The following is an 18,681-nucleotide window of genomic DNA, read 5'->3' on the forward strand; positions in this document are numbered from 1 at the left end:
TGCCTCCCTTATTTTTGGTCTTCAACACGTGAAACAAGTTACCATTTTTTTTTATTTGTGGTTGTCGAAGATTTTGATTGCTAAAATTAAAATTTTAATATTCTATTAACAGAGCATTCGCTTATGAGCACTATCATTTTTTTTTTTTTGTTCTTACAAGTTTCTGTTGCAAATTCTTATCAAATTTTTTGCTGATACTTCAAACAACAAAACCGTTTTGGGTTAACAAGAAAATCTTGAAACATTGAGAAAACAAGAGAATTTGTCACTTTACGTGCAGATTCAAGCCAGATGAGATGGATTTTGATAAATTTTTTATTTTTTCAGATGAAAAGCATTGCCAAAAAGCCTTCCTTCGAGCTTTGAAAGGCTCGAAAATATAAGTATACACCTTAATAATGATAGATATTTTTTTACCGCAATGGAGCAAGAAAATAAGATCCTTAAGAGGAAAATACAAACAGAGACTTTATTAGGTAACAAAAAAATGTCAAATAAATCACAAGGTGGAAAAACCAATGATTACAAACCATAGGTACAGTTTTAGCTCAGCTGATTTAATGGAGGTTGCGATTGATCAAACCCTCAAATATTGCATAAACATCTCTGTTATCTGGGCCAAAAATCTCATCTGCCTTCCTTAAAGTCTCCTGGATGATTCAGATAACAAAGGAGATGAAAACGTCACAATGAGAAACAAATAAAAAAAAAGAGTCAGACAAGAAGTTGCATACTTCTCTCGTTTGCTTGCGGGAATTTAGTTCTTTAACATTTGCCAGGAATGCACCAAACTGCTCGTAAGACAAGCGACTCCTGATGATACAGATGTTGAGGTGAGATAGGCAATTTGTGATAAGCCATGCATTCAGGTGCAGGCAAAACTTCTAACCAGGTGATACAAATCAAGAAGCAAGAACAAACTGGGAGTAATTTTGATTACATTCACTTGGGTGTTTCATAAAACAGATAAAATTCGGGATGATGAACAGATACACAGATTCTTCATAATTCAGCATATACAACAGTTTAATCTTTCCGCAATTATAAGTTTCAAATTACAGATGCATTTACCTGACTTGGCGGAAGAATTCTTTTCCATCAACCCGAGTGCGTCCTGAAACATATCCAGATAGAAGTCATGAGTGCTTTAATCATACAAACGGTTCCTGTATTATGAAATAAATTTCATCTAAGTTACAACATTCGAAAAGCTGGGTGCCACATCTCCTTATACGTCCATCAAGTTTTAGTGACAGTATTCTTTTCCTTTCTTCTTTTTTCAACATTCTCTTCAGGTAAATGTTTCTATTAAGATGGTTTAGCATTTAGAGTTTTTAGTCAACTGTTCATGTAGTATTGCTATCCAGCCCTACAAGCAATTAGATTCTACATAAGGTCTTACTCTAGAAGAACAGATTTGAAGCTAACCGGTCTGTGATCCGGAATCGGAGCTTGATATCGATGACCTATCATCATAGATGCCTCTTGAAGTAGGAGATGAAATTGCATGTCTCCTAGGGGACGCTGGCTTAGATGTTCTTGTCGAAGATACAGATGCTGACAGATTTGGTGGGGAACCAGGAGGAGTTAGCCGAGGTGTGCTTGTTTGTGATTGTAGCAGGAGGTTATATGGTATGCCAGGTCTTGAGGCTGCCACTGTACCGGTACTTAGTAAGAAAAATATACAGCAATATTGAGTAACAAAAAGGGGAAAGAATAGATTTCAATGCACTCAGTTGCAAACGTTCGTATATTTTACATGATGCCACACACGCTTGAGCAAACATCATAAACACAGGAACAGAAAGATCTTCAGTAAAGTTTGAACGACTTTTATCGTTGAAATAATCATGTTTATGAATAAATTCTGCAGCACTGCCAAAACCAACAGAGAATGATGTGTACCATCTGTGTCACGGTCCTCTGCAAACGAATTTCCCATATCAGAGAACTGCCTGTGCATTGAAGCAGCTATTGAAGGCAATGTAGTGTAATCTTCTGAAAGTCAGAACAAACCAAAGGTTATATCATACGGAAAGGAAAAAGGTTTGAGCACTAACCAACAGTTTATGCATCTCACAAAGAACTACAAGGAAGACACCTCGTAATGATGCATTAACTATTCAATCTAGACTACAGATAAACTGCATAAACGAAGTTCAAATAAGCCCAACTCAGTGAATAGGAAAATAAAACCATACCTGATGGTGTTGGATTTGCAATGATCTGAGGACCCCCAGCCTGTAGCAAAAACAAGACTTAGCAGGTCAAAAAAGTTCAAAGCACTATCCTAGAAAGAAATTCTCAAAATAATCAATAGAGAACTCCAATGGAGAACTTACAGAACTTTCCTCATCCTCTTGAAGTGACAGCATAAGTTTCCTTCTAAAAACCTCCAACTGCATATGCACAAAATACTACAACCTCAGACTTCATTGTCTAATAATAGAACACTAAATGTCATTTTCCCAACATCACTTAGCTACCACATCAGCCCTTGCCTGTTCAGAGGCATCTATGAAGGGCACACTAAAATTCTCATCATTTTTGTACCACACATACAAATTCCATAAAATGAATGCATTCCAAATGATCATGAAATGCTTATGCCCTCCCTTTTATTTTGCATGAAAATTCATACAACATATATTATACTTTTATACATCCATATGCTTTATTCTACTTCCTTTTCCTGTATTTCTCTTCCAAGTTATCAATCAAACAGCAACATTTCCTCTTGATAGTTAAGTTGTATTGACAAAATGCAAAACTTTATTACAATTAGCAGCCAATTACTTAACTTTTTTAAATAAAACGAAAAACAATCATTAACCCAAAATTTTAAAACCAAAAATTTACACGCTTTAGTCAACCAATCAACCAAAAGTCAAAATTTGGTCAAATCCCATTGACACTTTTACCTTTGAAACATCTCTCTGAAGCTTCCTTACAGTGTTTGAAAGCGAAGCATTATCTTTCAACAAGATCTCCTACCAAAAAAAGTCGATTATTCGTTTATTTATTCCTAAAAAAGGAAGAAACTACTGAAATTCAAAGCCAGGACGGACCTTTTCCTGGTCGGCCTTAAGGAGTTTATAAGAGGCTTCGGACAAAGAAACATCGAGGGCGTCGATCTGGGCATTAAGGTCGGCTATTTGTTGGTCCTTCTCGGCGAGCTTGAGTTGAAGGGAAGAAGACTCAGCTTCGAGTAAAGAGACACGTGTAGCGAGTGCCATGGAGGTGATCTTGCGGGCAACATCGAGTTGCTCGAAAGGATCAGAGGGTAATATTTGCACAACTTCCTCGGGAAGGTCGAACGTCGGACCACTCGATTCTTTCGCCAACATTTCTCTCTCCACTCTTTCTGTATTCTATTGTATTGTTTTCTTTTTTGTTTTAATTTTAATTTTTATTTTTTATATGTGGTTTTGTTTTTATATTGCAGGAAAAAGTAATGGAATTGCATAGACGAGGGATTTGGATTTTGGACATTAGTTTAGATGTCATAATCCAAAATATGAGTAATATAATATAAAAATAAAATATTAAAATAATATGATTTAAAATTTTAATTATTATTATTATAAATTTAATAAAATAAAAAATATATTTTATATTTTTATATTAATAAAAATTATGATATATAATTTTTACATAAATTTTAATGCGAATATAAAAATTTTAATATTTTATATAATATAAACATACGAATTATTAAATTTAATTGAAGAAAAAATATAAGAATTAAAACTATGTATTTATATCATATTTATTTTATGTTAAATATATATAATATAAAACTATTTATTATATTTTATATTAATATATTCAAAGTAAAATATTTTTATTTTTATTAAATTTATTATAAATTTATTGAAAATTTAAATCATATTTATTTATATTTATTTATTATTTTTTATCATACTATGGCATCATTATTTAGGTGATAATTGAGAATGTGAGAGTGAGTTTTTTTTTATTATTATTACATTGTCTTGTTAAAAAAAAAAAAAAACCATGTGGCTTGTGTTGTGAATGGATAGGCCCAAAAAATGAGACAAAAAGTTTCTAGTGGTCTGCTTTTATTAGCTGATGCTTTCTTTCTTGTTTTTGCATTTGGCTTTTACTACAATTATGTTTTTGTTCGGGCAATGATTTGGTTTGGTCCTAAAATGGGGTTTTTCAGTATTGGCCATTGGGGGTTTTGGAGGCTTTGTCATGGGCTTTGTCAATTTTGAAGCCTGTTTCTGTTGCTGGAAAATGGCCTTCGTCCTCTTGAGTGGTTTTAGTGCAGATCTTGCTTTTCTGGCCATGGTGGTTGATGAATGATGAATCATTTGACTCTGGGTTGAATGCAGATGGCCTGTTTTGAGCTGTTCAGATACATGTACAAAGGAGTTGATGAGTTCAGTTATCAAGCAAACCAGATATGCCTGACCTGAGTCATCCAGCACTTCTCAAGCTTAGCTATGAGAGATCAGCATCGCATATCTGGGACCATGAATAATGGATGATAAAGGAGACCCAAGTTCAATCCTGTATCCCATCCCAAATCTACATCATTGAAAAGCAAACACAATTTGTTGAGTGATAAAAGACAGATTCATTAACCTGCATCAAATCCACAGGAAATGGATTCTCCAACATGTTTTAAACCACACCACCATGAAAAAATGGTTGCCTTCACTCTGCCCTTCCATGTCAGTCCATCTTAGAATCAGTTCCTAGCCATTAAATTTGGATTTGGAAAAGATAATGAAATTAGTTTTATAAGATTAAAAATAACGATAATAATTTATTGTAACGATAAAATTAAATATTTTAATAATAATATTAAAATCAATAATGAAAATAATATTTGGTTCAAGTAGAACTATTCCTCTTTTTCTTGTTAAAGAAGAAAAAGGAAAATAATAATGAAGTTTGTTTGTTCTCATTTCTCAAGCTTATGGCCTAGGAAATATGCGAGGTTACAAACAAATTTCCATATTCTTTACATTCAAATAAAATTCATTGCACCTTAGCAATTAAATTCAAATAAACTTGGTTATGACTAAAGGCACTCAAAAAAAATCTTACGATTTATATATTCATATCGTATAAAATATTAAAATTTTTATATTTATATTATATTTACATAAAAATTATTTATTATAATTCATATTAATATAAAAATATATAATATATTTTTTATTAAACTCATTATAATTATTATTAAAATTTTAAATTATATTATTTTTAAATTATTTTATATTATATTTATATTATATCATTATATTATATTTTAAACTATTAAAGTTTGTTTAAGACCTAACCAAAGAATATGATAAGAGCATCTTAATCTTGGCCTGGTTAGCTTCCATAATCAAACCCAAAGAAAAAGTTCCACGTGGCATTTCAACTTTCATTGGGTATACAAGGCAAAAATATTCCCAAGGGGTGACCACCTATATGGTTTTCCAGAGGGCATAAACCTTTATAAAGTTCCCATGATTCTCACAAAAGCTTTTTTTTTATGCTTTACTCTTTTATATTTTAGTTTATTTTTATTTAATTTATTTTTTTTCTTTTTATAAAGATAATTTTGAATATGCCACAAAAACACTACCAACAAAATACAAAAACCATATAATTATATATAAATTTAATAAAAATAAAAAATATATTTTATATTTAACATATTAATATAAATTAAAATATAATAATTTTTGTTTTATATATATTTAACCCAAAATAAATACAAATTAAATATATAAATTACAAAACACTTATCCTTCCAATGCAATTACATCCTTGTTCTTTATATAAAGGCAATGAAGAGGGGAGGTAAGAAAGCATTATTGCTTCCTTATACTTCACTTCTCAAATTTGAAAACATTTCCATATTTGTTCTCTTCTTTTTTTTTTCTTTTTATTTCATTCTCTCCTTTTTCCAATAGTGGGAAATTTGTTAGGAAATTACATGGGGCCACAACCAGATAATCAAGGCCCACTCATATATTTTATTGTTTTAGATGAAAATTATTGCAAAATGCTTTATTGATTTGAGCACTTCTTTCGATAAGTCAAAATTACCTTTTTATCTTAGAGAATATTTTAATTTTTCCAAAATTTTTTAAAATGCATTTTAGTAACAATTATATTATTATATCAAGGTATGTTGGTTTAAATGAGAATGAGTTCGATTTTTTTTAAGTAAGATTTCGATTTCAAATTTTATGAATAGAGAAAATAGGCGTCGAGAGAGCTTGTCCCCTTATAGATTCCGTTCCAACTCGACTCTGAAATAATCAAAGCCTAAAATAACTACCGGACACTGAATATCCTAAACAAAAAGAAATATCATTATTATAAAAATATCATAATGTAATTTGCTGTTTACAATTATATTTCCAATTTTTGTTTTCAAATAAAAAACCTAAAACTAAAAATAATGGACAAAAAATGACTAATGAATTTAAAAATAAGGAAACAAATTTCACTGTTGACTTGAAATAATTTACCTTGACACCAATGTTAAACATTAATTTAAGGCAAAAAGATAAAAAAAATTGAATTAAAATTCAATAATTATTCAAATTTTTATCATTTTTTGCAACCGATTAAATTTTAAATTTCTAGCTTCATAATTTGAGCTATTATTAAAGAAAAAATAATAATTTTTATTATATATTTAACCCAAAATAAATACAAAATAAATATATAAATTACAAAACACTTATCCTTCCAATGCAATTACATCCTTGTTCTTTATATAAAGGCAATGAAGAGGGGAGGTAAGAAAGCATTATTGCTTCCTTATACTTCACTTCTCTAATTTGAAAACTTTTCCATATTTGTTTTTTTTTTTTTTTTTTTATTTCATTCTCTCCTTTTTCCTATAGTGGGAAATTTATTGGGAATTTACATGGGGCCACAACCAGATAATCAAGGCCCATTCAGATTTTTTATTTTTTTAGATGAAAATTATTGCAAAATGCTTTATTGATTTGAGCACCTTCTTTCAATAAGTCAAAATTGCCCTTTTCTTTGAGAATATTTTAATTTTTTTAATTTTCTCTAAAATTCATTTTAGTAACAAGGATATCATTATACCAACTCTTATTCATCCGAGTGATAAAAAATTTGATTTTCTTTATACAAAATTTTAGTTTTAAGTCTTATGAATAAATAAAATAAGTATTAAAGAAATTTATATTTTTTATAAAATTCGATACAACTTAATTTTGAAATAGTCGAAGCCCAAAATGATTATCGGAGACAAAAAACTTTAGACAAAAAAAAATATTATTATTATAAAAATATCATAATGCAATTTTTCTGTTTGCAATTATACTTCCAATTTTTGTTTTCAAAAAAAAAAAACTTAAAAATAAAAATAATGGCCAAAAAATGACTAATGAATTTCTAAAAATCTTAATGAATTTAAAAATAAGAAAACAAATTTCACTATTGACTTGAAGTAAGTTACCTTGACGCCCATGTTGAACATTAATTTAAGGCAAAAAGATTAAAAAAAAGTTTTGAATTAAAATTCAATAATTATTCAAAATTTTATCTTTTTTTGCAATCAATTAAATTTCAAATATCTATCTTCGTAATTGGAGCTATTGTTAAAGAAAAAATAATAAAATATTTTTTTCAATGACTTAATTAGATAAAAATAAATATTTAAAAATTTAATTAAGTGTGAATAAATATTTAATGATTCAACTAATTATTTAAAACTTAATTAGTTACAATAAAATATTAAAAATTTAAATAATTGTTGAATTTTTATTAAATGGTCTTTTGACATTTACACTTTGATTTAAAGATTAGTATAAAGATGAAAATTTTCCTTATTATTTAACATTTATTTTTTTTAGGTAGGTATGGAATATTAAAGAACAGTATGAAATCCTTGACCTGATTGAACAAATGGTAACATGATTTGATGTTAGAATCCTTGACTAAATCATGAAGATGTATCATATATGATGTACCCTACATACATACATACATATATACATACATATATATATATATATATATATTAAAGCCCTAAACATAAAAAAAATAACAAAATTTTATTATAAGTTGCACCCTAAACATATAATCATCTATTTCAACAATCATAATTTTTTTATGAATGATATATAAAATTAATATAAATTTTATTGAATCTTTCAATTTGCTGCTTAAAAATAGTGTGATGTAATAATTTTAATTACTATGAACTTTATTAAATTCTTTTAAAATAACAATAACAATAATAATTTATTTGAGTATAAAAAAATTGATGCTTCCCTCACAATATTTATACAACTCAATGAAAAAAACAAGTATAACTTAATGGATTTGGTAATTTGAAATTCGATATAGTGATATCATATGAAAATAACATAAATAAAAAAGATACAGAGATTACATGATTTAAAATTTTTAAAAATATATAAATAGATTTAATAAAATCAAAAAATTATATTTTATATTTTTGTGTCAATAAAAATTATGAAATATAATTTTCGTATAAAATATAATATAAATATAATATTTTATATAATACGATAACACAAATTATCATATTTACTCAATGCTAATTAAGTCAAGTAAAAAGTGAATCAAATCCAAATACGACTAGGAATAGCGAGATATAAACATTTTCATTTTCTTTGACCACCTGATGCAAAAAAAAAAAAAAAATTGTCAACATATTTAGATAGTAGTTGGTTTTAAAAAATAAAATTATTTTTTGTTTTTATATTTTTGAAAAACAAAAAATAAGAGTGAAAATGTATGTGATAATTAAAAATAAAAACAAATTTTTTGAAAATAAAAATGAAAATGGGTTGAAATATGAAAACAAAAAAAATATTTTAATTATCAAAATAAGAGTTATACATTATTTTTTACTTATATCTTGCAAGTTACCATATTTGAATACTTTTAATGTTATTAATTAATAAATATATATTATATTTATAATTAAAAGACATTAATAGTAATATTATTGAATATTTTATTTATTCTCTTATTTTTGCATTTTAGAAAATAAGTTTTATTTTTGTTTATTAAATGAATTTTTATAAAAAATAAAAAATAAGATTTATTTTCTAAAAATAAAAAATATTTTCTCAAACCAAACTAACCTATTTTGTGTTAAAATTGTCAATTTTATACTCTAAATTTTACGCATCCTAGATTTAATAATTTTTGGCAAAAAAAAAAAAACTGATAATTAAATACAATACCTTTAGCTATTTTCAAGTTGCAATTTTTTTTTTGTAAAAAAAATAAATACAATCATAAAATTATTAATAAAAATAATGAATTTTGTTAAAAAAAATAATTGTTAAAGTTATTACTATAATTGCTAGCAAAATTATTAAATAACTTTTTTAATTGTTAAATTGGAAAATATTTTAGTATAATAGACTTTATGGCAAGATTTTGTCCTTTTTTACATTCATAACTTATAAAGGAAAGAAATTGATTTATGGGCACAATGTAAAGAAGCAACGTCATTACTGATGTGGGCCCGTCACTCAAATAAAATCTTACAACCGGACAGCTAACCGTTTCGACTCCAAACCTCCGTTATCCCCCCAAACATTAAATTCACTAACCACAATTCATTAACAAGAGCGATTCCAATCGAATAAAATTTGATTTATTTTTTTAATATTATATAATATTATAAAATTTTAAATTTTAATTTAAATTTGAATTAATTTTTAATTTAATTCAATCTAAAATAAATTTTATCATTTTGATATAATTTATTAATTTTTGCAATTTATTAATTTATATATTATTTAAATATAAAATTTTAACATAAAATTATTATTTTTATTTTATAAAAATTTTAAATATATATATAATTCGATTTCATTCAATTTTTTTATTCAAAATTTGATCCAAATTTTTATATATTTAATATTTAAATTTAATATATATTAAATAAAAAAATCTAAATTAAATCAACATTATAATTTGAAATTAATTTTTAATTTTATTGATTTTTTTCTCGTTCCTAACGTCAACCAAACGAACTTCAAAGTTCACACCCAGTCAGTTAACGTTTTCCGTTATAACATACAGTTCTTTTTAGTTGGGGTCGCATCTGACATGGACCCGGTCACTCCAAACCCGAGCCACCCGGCATGAAGGGACCTTCCTGAGAATCCTGACGCGTGAACACAAAGACCAAGACCAAGTTCAAAGAAGCTCACCCCGAACCCGTCCCACACTCACTCCCCCTTTTCCTCGCCATTTCGTCCATTTCCCCCTATATATTTCCTTTCCCTTATCTCTTTCGTATAAACAGATCATATCACAGCAGAGCCAAAAAAAAAAAAAAAGAAAGGAAGGGAATTTACCTTCCTTTCATCTTTTGGTTTCCCCTAAATCTCAGTTTGTTTTTAGATTTTTGGGGGTGTTTTCGTAAATTAATATGGGGACTGAAGTTTTACGGCCGCAGGATTGTTTGATCGAACGGATCCGGGTTGCTCCAACAGCTTGTTCTCGCCGGAGATATGGAAATGGTGGCTTTAACCCTAATTATTATTATTATTGTTATTATTATAATAGCAATAGCAACAATGGAAATGGTAGATTTAACAGGAAACCCGTTCAGAGGAAGCGGGTCGGGTCGGAGCAGGTGATTTCGAAGAGATTTAATTCTGCTGATGACTTGAAGACGGTGAGGAACAATGTTATGATGGAGAAGGTTACGATTTTGAGAAAGGGAGAGTCGTTGGATTCGAAGATCAAGAGCAACAACGGTGGAAGGGAAGACGGGTTGGTTGTTTCGGGTGCGGATCCTCAAATAGTCTCAAAACATATCAAAATTGTGGATATTAAGTCTCCGGTGGCCGGAAAATCCGACGTGTACGCCGGATCGGCTTTTGCTGTCTCTCCGGCCCCGAGTTCGCTTCCTTTGCCGTCTTTCTCGAAGAAGAAACAGGTTTCGATTGATGATTCAGCTACTAGGGATCTCAGGCGTTTACTCGGGCTCGATCCCTGAGATCCGAAACCAGATCCAAATTTAGATTTGGGTCCGAGGAAAGCCCTCTCTCTCTATCTCTCTTGATCGTTTCGTCTCTGTTTAGATCTCTCCGGAATTTTCAAGATCCGATTTCCTCCGCGATATTTTTTTCAAAACGGTGGACGGCTTTGGAATTCTGAGAAAATATTAGGGGCGATTAGATAATATTCCTTCTTGTTGTTATATCAGTTTTAACTGTTTAAGGGTTAAAAAAGGATGGGGCTGTCTTCTCTTATGGGTATGATGAAAAAAAAAAAGGGAAAATTAAGGGGGTTGAATTGTAATATTATGGGAATAATAGTTGTTGGCTGTGAAATGTTTTCTGCTCTGTTGTGAAAAAATTGTATGAGAGATATGCAATCTGGTCCCTTTGTTGTCAAGAAAAAGATAAAATTAGGGAGAAAATTGAGCAGATTTCTTTTATAGATTTCCTCTTCTGTTGTAGTTTTGTAAAGAGGGGGTTCTTGAAATCTCCCCTTGTTAATAGATCTCTAGATGTTTAATTTTTATTTCTCTTTCGCTTTTGTTTCTTTCAAGTTTTTTAGATTTGCAATCTGGTCCCTAAGTGGGGCTTCTTAAAAACTGAACTTTAAATCATAAAACAATATGATGGTGAAATCCTTTCATTAGTCATTAGCCTTAAATTTTTGGATACTAATCTTTTTCTGTGATTTTTTTTTTTACAACAAAAGTTTAAGAGTAAAGAAAATTATTTTATTTGAGTTATTTTTGATAAAAATTTATGAGAATTCGAGTATGAGTGTTTTGCATCCAAATTTTGACCTTAATTACTTGCATCCATGTAGACATATCTTTTTATGTTTCAAAGTTTCCTTGGTTATTATTTTTTTTTTTTAACAATTAATTTGTAGATCTTAAATGAAATGGAAAACGTTCTCAGAGGAATTCAGCAACAGCAGCTGCAGTTTAAGCCATGCAAACATAAAATTATGTCTTGTCCAAATTTATGCACAAAGGCAAGGTCATGTCTAGGGACGTAAATGATACATTAGTACTTGTAAATTATTCGGATTCAATTCAAAAAAAATTTGAATTCGATTCGATTATTATCGAGTTCGAGCTCGAGTATCTTACTTATCGATCGAATCGAATTTGAATATTTTTATATCTGACTCGAGTAGCTCATGAGCCTAATCGAGTTTTTATATTTAAATATATTTTTATTATTTTAATTAATAAAATATTTCGAGTCTAAGAGTTCGAGCATGAATAATCGCATTCATGTCGAGTATACGAATCGAGCTTATTTTTACATATGAATCAAGCTTAATCGAGTGAGTTCGAGTAACTTAAATTCGATCACGAATCGAACTCGAGCTAGAAAAATAAAATTTGATCGAACTCGAGCTGAATATCGAGTCCCGAATTATGAGTCGAGCTCGAACTTCTCACTATTCGACTCGACTCGGCTCAATTACACTCCTAACCATGCGTCATGGGTACTCTATCTCACCTCAATTTGAGCCATGCATGCAACACACAAAAATCCAATGCTCATAAATTTGAGGACTTTCAATTATTGTTTGCATGCTGATAAATACATGATTTTTTAATATGTGTGATAATTTATGTTATTATGTTGTATAAAATATTATATTAATGTTATATTTTATAAAAAAATTATATCATAGTTTATGTCAATACAAAAATATAAAATATAATTTTTTAATTTTAATAAATTTATTTTTATATATTTTTTAAAATTTAAATCATATTATTTTCGTATCTTTTATTTGTATTATATTATTATATCGTATTTTAAATAATCAAATTTATTTTTTAGAAAAAAATCATCAAAATTTATGGTAAGGATTATAGATTACTTCATAGATATATGATAATAAATAGGTTTGATTTAGCCATTATTAACGTTAAAACTTAAAGTTAAATGTACCATTATATTGCGACTCAATGTTCAATTTTGTTAACATGCTTTCAAATTGATTTTCTAGGTTTAAAATAACAATAAAATTTACCATTTGGGTAAAATTGATGTTGGTGATTAAAACGACGACGGAAGATTGGGGCTATGTGAAAATTATTCAAAGTAGTTGCCAACAAAGGATGTTGCTTCCAAAGTTTAATGCATTGTATAGTACTGCTAGTATTAGTTCTTGACCTTGGACTAGGCTGAGTCAGGTGTGATAAGTCTGTTCTTGATTTTCTTCGTAATTTCCTATAGAAAAGTCTCCATCGTTTTAGGTACAAGGAAAGCGATTCTTTTATTAGGATTCTCAACATTTAGTTTGACTTTTCTAAATAAATTTCTTCAAATTTAATTTTTTAATATTATCTTTTAAAAATCGATTGACAACCTTTTAACGATTTTTTTTTTAGGAATTCATGCAATCGATTGGGAAAGAGAATTTTAATTTTTTTAAGGAGAAAGTTTTCGAATGCACCTAATCGATAGAAGAAAATGCAAATGCGTCCTTGAAATGATTTGAGAAAAAATAAATCGAAAGAAACTCTGAAATAATTCAATGATTTTCTTATATTATTATACCCATTATATACTTCGAATTCTATTAAACATAAATGTATGCATATCATACATATTATATATGTATATATATTATAATAATATATTGAATAATCTGTACATTAGAAACTAGTTTAATCTATTAATGTTTAAACCTTTAATAAAACAAAGACAACGCAAAGGAGACAAAGCTTAATTTGAAATCAATGATCGTTTAAAGCCAATGCTGGTTAATGTGTCTTAATTTTGTTTACATGTAATATAATAATATCTTTTCAGTTTCATTTAAGATAGGCTTTTTGTTTTATTTTTTAATTTTACTTATTATTAACTCGCTTAAAAGATTAAAAAAATAAACAGACCGACTTTTGAATTAGTTGACGTATTATTGAAATTAAAATAATCGTTTGAAGATTGTGTGTTATAAATGTTTTCTTCGGAAAGATAAATATTAAAGAATTTAAGGGTAGATTAAAAATTTAAAAAGAGATTGGAAAAAGGAAATGAAGCATCACATTGCACTGTAATGCCAACTCAAATTGTCTCAACTCTCAAAGGGTGCAACTCAAATGCATTATTCAGATCAAAGGAGTGCCACAAACATTATTCAGAACACTCAACTCACTTCAAAACTAGAATTAAGAGCGAGCATAACGTACAGGAATACGCCTCTGAATGGGACTCCTACAAGAAGGACAGTCCTTCATACCTTGTTTCTCATGGAGCTCATTGCATGTAGTGCAAACTACCTGATGAGCACATGGCATGAAAACCACAGACATCTCCTCTGATAGGCACATTACACATTCACGTTCACGTTTCACACCTCCTCTTCCTGGGAAGTCTTGGAAATCTGTCACCACTTCTGAGATAAAAATGGTCTGAGGCTCCTTTTGGGCCGTGCCATATCTGCTATCTGTAAATCTTCCCACATAACTTCCATCAATGCCCCTTCGAAGTGCAGCAATTTTTGATGAGTCTGTCTTCAGTCTCAATTGAGAGATTTCTTTTTCAAGTTTCTGAATATCCTCTTTGTACTTCTGCAAACTGGTTTCTGCTTTCGAATTAAGCATATCTTCCTTTACTTTTGCAGCAGCCTCAATTTGTTCTCTTTCCTTTCTTATTGAACTAGCCTGAGTAAGAACTTCTTCCTTTGCCTTCTCTTCCTGTTGCCATCTAGCCTGTGATAGTTTTCCTTTACAATGAGAACAGGGCCATAGCATAAGCCATAATTAAAAGAAACACCTGCTCAGACAGCAAAGGCTCTTTTTTTTTTTTTTTTAACAAACTAGCGGCATACCTCAAAATCCTGATATAAGTGGTGGCTTGATTGAAACCATACAAATGCTATGTTATATCCAATCAATTGAGAACACATAGAAATATTCTTGGAAGAAGCTTGAAAATTTGTGGGAAAATTTGTAAGGTGAACTGAATATGCTAGACGACAACTCCACCAACCAAATGTTAGGACATAATATGAAATAAGAGTTAAGATGTAGCAAATATTAGTTTCTGCCAATTTAGTTTCAGAAAATTTGGCATCAAAGTTCAAACAAAAAATTCTAGTAATAAATATTCTAAAATGAAAAAATTCAGTATAGAATTGGCCCACATATCTGGAGAAATTTTGGTAAAACTATACTCTTCTGGCATGCCATACAATGGACAATCTGAAGATACCCTTTTCTTTGCATTCGCATTACCTTTTACTAGCAAAAACATATCTTTTACATTTTGCATTTGCATGTCATAAAAGTGTAATCAGGTTGATTCTCAGAAATCTGAACTGTTTACATCAAGCAATGGATGCTTTCCTCACCAAGTCTCATTTTTACAAAGCTGTTGGTAGAAATTTATTATAATATATCAAGGATTACCTCTTGTTTATATATGAGGAGAAAATAGGGGGAGAGAAAGAAGAGATAAATAAACGCTTGGAAATTAAACTTTCTTGAAGTCATACCTCAAGCCGTTCTTGGAGAACTTTGGCCTGCTGTAATTCCTGTAACAGTTGAGCAACCTTGCGTTTTTCAGACATGAGCTCTTCCTGGAGCAAGGTTTTCTGCTTCTCCCAAGACTGAACTTTCATCAGTGTTTTCTTCTCCCTCTTTGATACCTCCAGACAGCTAGCTGCTGACTCTGCTGCACGTAATTTTGCAGCCTCCATCTCCTGCCGTAGTGCTGCATTTTCCACCTCAAGCCTACGGACAGTAGCATTAGCATGTTCCACCTGCCCACTAGCCTTCAACAATGCACCGTCCATCTCAATGAGCTTCTTCTTAGTGTTTTCTTCCAAACTCAGCTTCTCTTTCTTAAGCCGTTCAACTTCTTCTCTCTCTTGCCTCAAAGTCTTAAGTTCAGCTTTGTCTTTACTTAGTCGACGAGCAGCCTGCATAACCTTTTGATTGGCCCACTCTGTCCATTCCTGAAGCTGATTTTGTAGTTCCCGCACCCTAGGAACCAGCTTCAGAATCATCTCATCCTTCTTATCCTGCGGGAACCACTGCCCCAGGGATTTATCATATGGCATCCCAGCATAGCTCAAATAAGCAGGCTCAGAATGAGAAGCAGGAGGCACTACAATCGAATTGCTTTTGGTCGTCAATGAGAGGGAAAGCTCAGTATCAGCAGTTGATAATGCAGGTGGGTTATTGATAGGTGGTAATTCGGGTGGCATATTTACTGGAGAAGTGGTTGCTGTATTGGTCTTAGGCACTGCAGAAATGTTATTAACGTTATCTAAGCAAAATGTTTCAGAAGAAGAGGGTTCCGGATTGACTGAAAGATTGTGACTCCCATTATCTTGAGGAACATCAGCTCCCATTGCCTTAATTTTCAAGGATGCATTTTTTACATTAACAGTAGTGGAGTCAGAGACAGATTTTAGTTTCTTGTCCAAGATTAAACCTCCCAAACCGCTTAGTTTAGCTCTCGATGACCCTTTAGATCCATATGTCCTGTAGTTTTTCTCCAGATGAAGTGACTTCTGCCGAAGAATATATTCTCTTTTGGTAGAGTGAATCTTTCTACTACCCACAAACTTGTCTTCCAGGGTTGAAGATTGAGATGTTCCTGCCGCACTGAAAATTTTATCTGCACTATCAGAAATGGAGTTCGTTCCCTCTTTCTCTGAGACTATACCACTTAGAACAAGGGAATTCTTAGATTTTACTGTGTTATTGATTCCCATAGATGGAACCTCTGGCACAGAACTATGAGAACAAGGAATGGAAGGAACAGGTTTACAAGGATTTGGAAGATTCAATTCAGAAGTTTTGGCTTCTGTCTTCAACTGGGGTTGGTTAGGAGTAAAAGAACTCTCAGTAGAAGCTTCATTGCCAACAAAACCACCCAATGGGTCACCATCCATAGCACAAGCGTGTGACACATTCATGTCACAAATCAACAAGCACCACATTGCATCCCCAGTGCTGAAGAAAGGCCTAACTTCTCGAAGAAAACAAACCAGTTCAGCTAATATATACTTCTCCAGCTCCTGTAGATCCTCAAAACAGTGGTCCCTTGAAGGATTAGCATCTTGGCCACTACTAAGAAATGCTAAAGTATTATCCACTATATTTGAGACAGTGTCTTTACAACCATAATAAAGGCCAGACCTCAAGACTGCCTTAGTAGCAATTTCTTCCGTGTAACCAGAAGCAACAATTTTCTTTATTGCACTTTTGAACATTGCATCCAAATTGCTCAAAACAAGTTCTTCTAGCTGAGCTTCCGTGAGATCACTCCAGTCAGCATCTTGAGATTCATCTGTTTCTAGTTCTGCTCTAGGCCCGCTTGGACCAACCTCAGAAGAACCTATCATGCTAGATAATCCCAGGTCAAGTTTTAATCCATCTGAATGATCTTGGTTAACACCACACAAGTCACAAACACTAGCTTGACCATGGACTCTGGTGAATTCTACCTTCTCAGCGCAAAATTCATAACTTGGACACCCATTTTGAGGTGAAGTTATAATCTTATTTGGATCACCTATAGGCGGATCAGCCCGAAACTTTCTCTTATTTCCACTACCTTTTTCTTGAATTGATATCAACGGAGACACTTGATTGCCACTACAACTACTACCACCTTTAAGAATCACTGATGCCATTTTTAAGCTGCATCCAAAACAATAACAATCAAAATACATTTATGAAACTATTTATCAATCCTCAATGCAAAATCTAAACTACCCAATGACCCATTTCACCCCACACAACAAAAATTAAAATCCAAAATCCAAAATTCCAATTTGAACTGATTACATAATCAGCTCATTAGATCATTCGCTAGCAAACAAAAAATAGTAAAATATCATATTATACCATTCAAAAAAGGGACAAAAATCGTACCTTTATATCTCAAGTATCAAAATTGACAATACGAAAAATAAAAAAATCTGCAACAAAAAGGAAAAATTCAATCAATTAATAATAATAAAAAAAAGAGTACCCAGATTCCAAAATTCACTAATCAACGCATTCACCAAATACCCACTCTGTAAAACGGAAAATTTTCAATCTATCAATTTTAAATATATAATCTAATCTATATTAAAAACAAGTCAATAGATAAAAAAATCCAAAAATGAAATCGATTGAGTCACTGCCGAGGTAATAAAATATCCTTTTATTTGATTTACGATCAGCTTTCGATGATCGAAAAACATACCCTGGTTGTAACCTTAATTGTTGGAGCAAAAATCAAAGGTAAGACGAATCTCAGAGCATCGGTGAAATGGAAGAGAAAATATATATGAGACAGACCTTCTTTTTTTTTTTTTTTTGGCTTATTTTTATTTTAGTTTTTTGGTTTTTTTTTTCTATTAATGTTTATGGAACCATGGTTTACTAATTCAATTTCCTAAACTAACCATGGTTAAGGAAAAATTAGGCATGGGTTTGAATTTTTGTTATTTTGTGGAAAAAAAATGGAAAATGAATCAAGGAAAAAAAATGAAAAACACTAAAGATACTTAAGATTTTTCTTTTTTTTTTGAGAAAATACTTAAAAGATGGTTTATGTATCTCAATTCCATTTGAATTTCAATTTGTTTTTTAGGTTACATTATGAACTTGAATTTGAAATCTAAAGAGAATAATTAAAATCAAATTACATTAATAAATTATAGGTAGAAATAATT

The 18,681-nt window shown here is 30.3% G+C and overlaps 3 protein-coding genes across 8 annotated transcripts; 1 reads left to right on the forward strand and 2 right to left on the reverse strand.

The window, feature by feature from the left end:
• Nucleotides 1-443: 443 nt before the first annotated feature.
• On the reverse strand, nucleotides 444-3,412 carry LOC111292409 (uncharacterized protein At4g15545-like). 4 transcript variants are annotated; one of them, XM_089745124.1, is made up of 9 exons: nucleotides 3,069-3,412; nucleotides 2,922-2,990; nucleotides 2,343-2,399; nucleotides 2,202-2,241; nucleotides 1,906-1,995; nucleotides 1,429-1,650; nucleotides 1,072-1,114; nucleotides 735-813; nucleotides 444-650 (listed from the first exon to the last, which is right to left on the reverse strand). In XM_089745124.1, exons 1-9 carry the CDS (start codon nucleotides 3,345-3,347, stop codon nucleotides 558-560), a joined length of 972 nt encoding a protein of 323 aa, XP_089601250.1. In that variant the 5' UTR covers nucleotides 3,348-3,412; the 3' UTR covers nucleotides 444-557. The 4 variants fall into 4 exon arrangements, with proteins under 4 accessions (XP_089601250.1, XP_022740555.2, XP_089601249.1 ...); XM_022884820.2 differs by having other exon boundaries at nucleotides 1,429-1,656; XM_089745123.1 differs by having other exon boundaries at nucleotides 1,906-1,998.
• A 6,878-nt stretch (nucleotides 3,413-10,290) lies between these two features.
• Nucleotides 10,291-11,538, forward strand: LOC149514195 (uncharacterized). The gene has a single exon (XM_089745125.1). The coding sequence runs from the start codon at nucleotides 10,436-10,438 to the stop codon at nucleotides 11,006-11,008; it is 573 nt and encodes a 190-aa protein (XP_089601251.1). The 5' UTR covers nucleotides 10,291-10,435; the 3' UTR covers nucleotides 11,009-11,538.
• A 2,484-nt stretch (nucleotides 11,539-14,022) lies between these two features.
• On the reverse strand, nucleotides 14,023-18,329 carry LOC111292395 (putative E3 ubiquitin-protein ligase RF298). Of its 3 annotated transcripts, none has more exons than XM_022884776.2 (4): nucleotides 18,210-18,329; nucleotides 17,891-17,937; nucleotides 15,499-17,656; nucleotides 14,023-14,713 (listed from the first exon to the last, which is right to left on the reverse strand). In XM_022884776.2, exons 3-4 carry the CDS (start codon nucleotides 17,647-17,649, stop codon nucleotides 14,171-14,173), a joined length of 2,694 nt encoding a protein of 897 aa, XP_022740511.2. In that variant the 5' UTR covers nucleotides 17,650-17,656; nucleotides 17,891-17,937; nucleotides 18,210-18,329; the 3' UTR covers nucleotides 14,023-14,170. The 3 variants fall into 3 exon arrangements, with proteins under 3 accessions (XP_022740511.2, XP_022740520.2, XP_089601252.1); XM_022884785.2 differs by having other exon boundaries at nucleotides 14,023-14,727; XM_089745126.1 differs by lacking the exon at nucleotides 14,023-14,713 and adding an exon at nucleotides 15,213-15,374.
• Between the last annotated feature and the right edge of the window lie 352 nt (nucleotides 18,330-18,681).

This window comes from Durio zibethinus, chromosome 16, assembly GCF_047325235.1.
Source record: "Durio zibethinus cultivar Kanyao isolate XHJ-2024 chromosome 16, ASM4732523v1, whole genome shotgun sequence".
Lineage (NCBI taxonomy): Eukaryota > Viridiplantae > Streptophyta > Magnoliopsida > Malvales > Malvaceae > Durio > Durio zibethinus.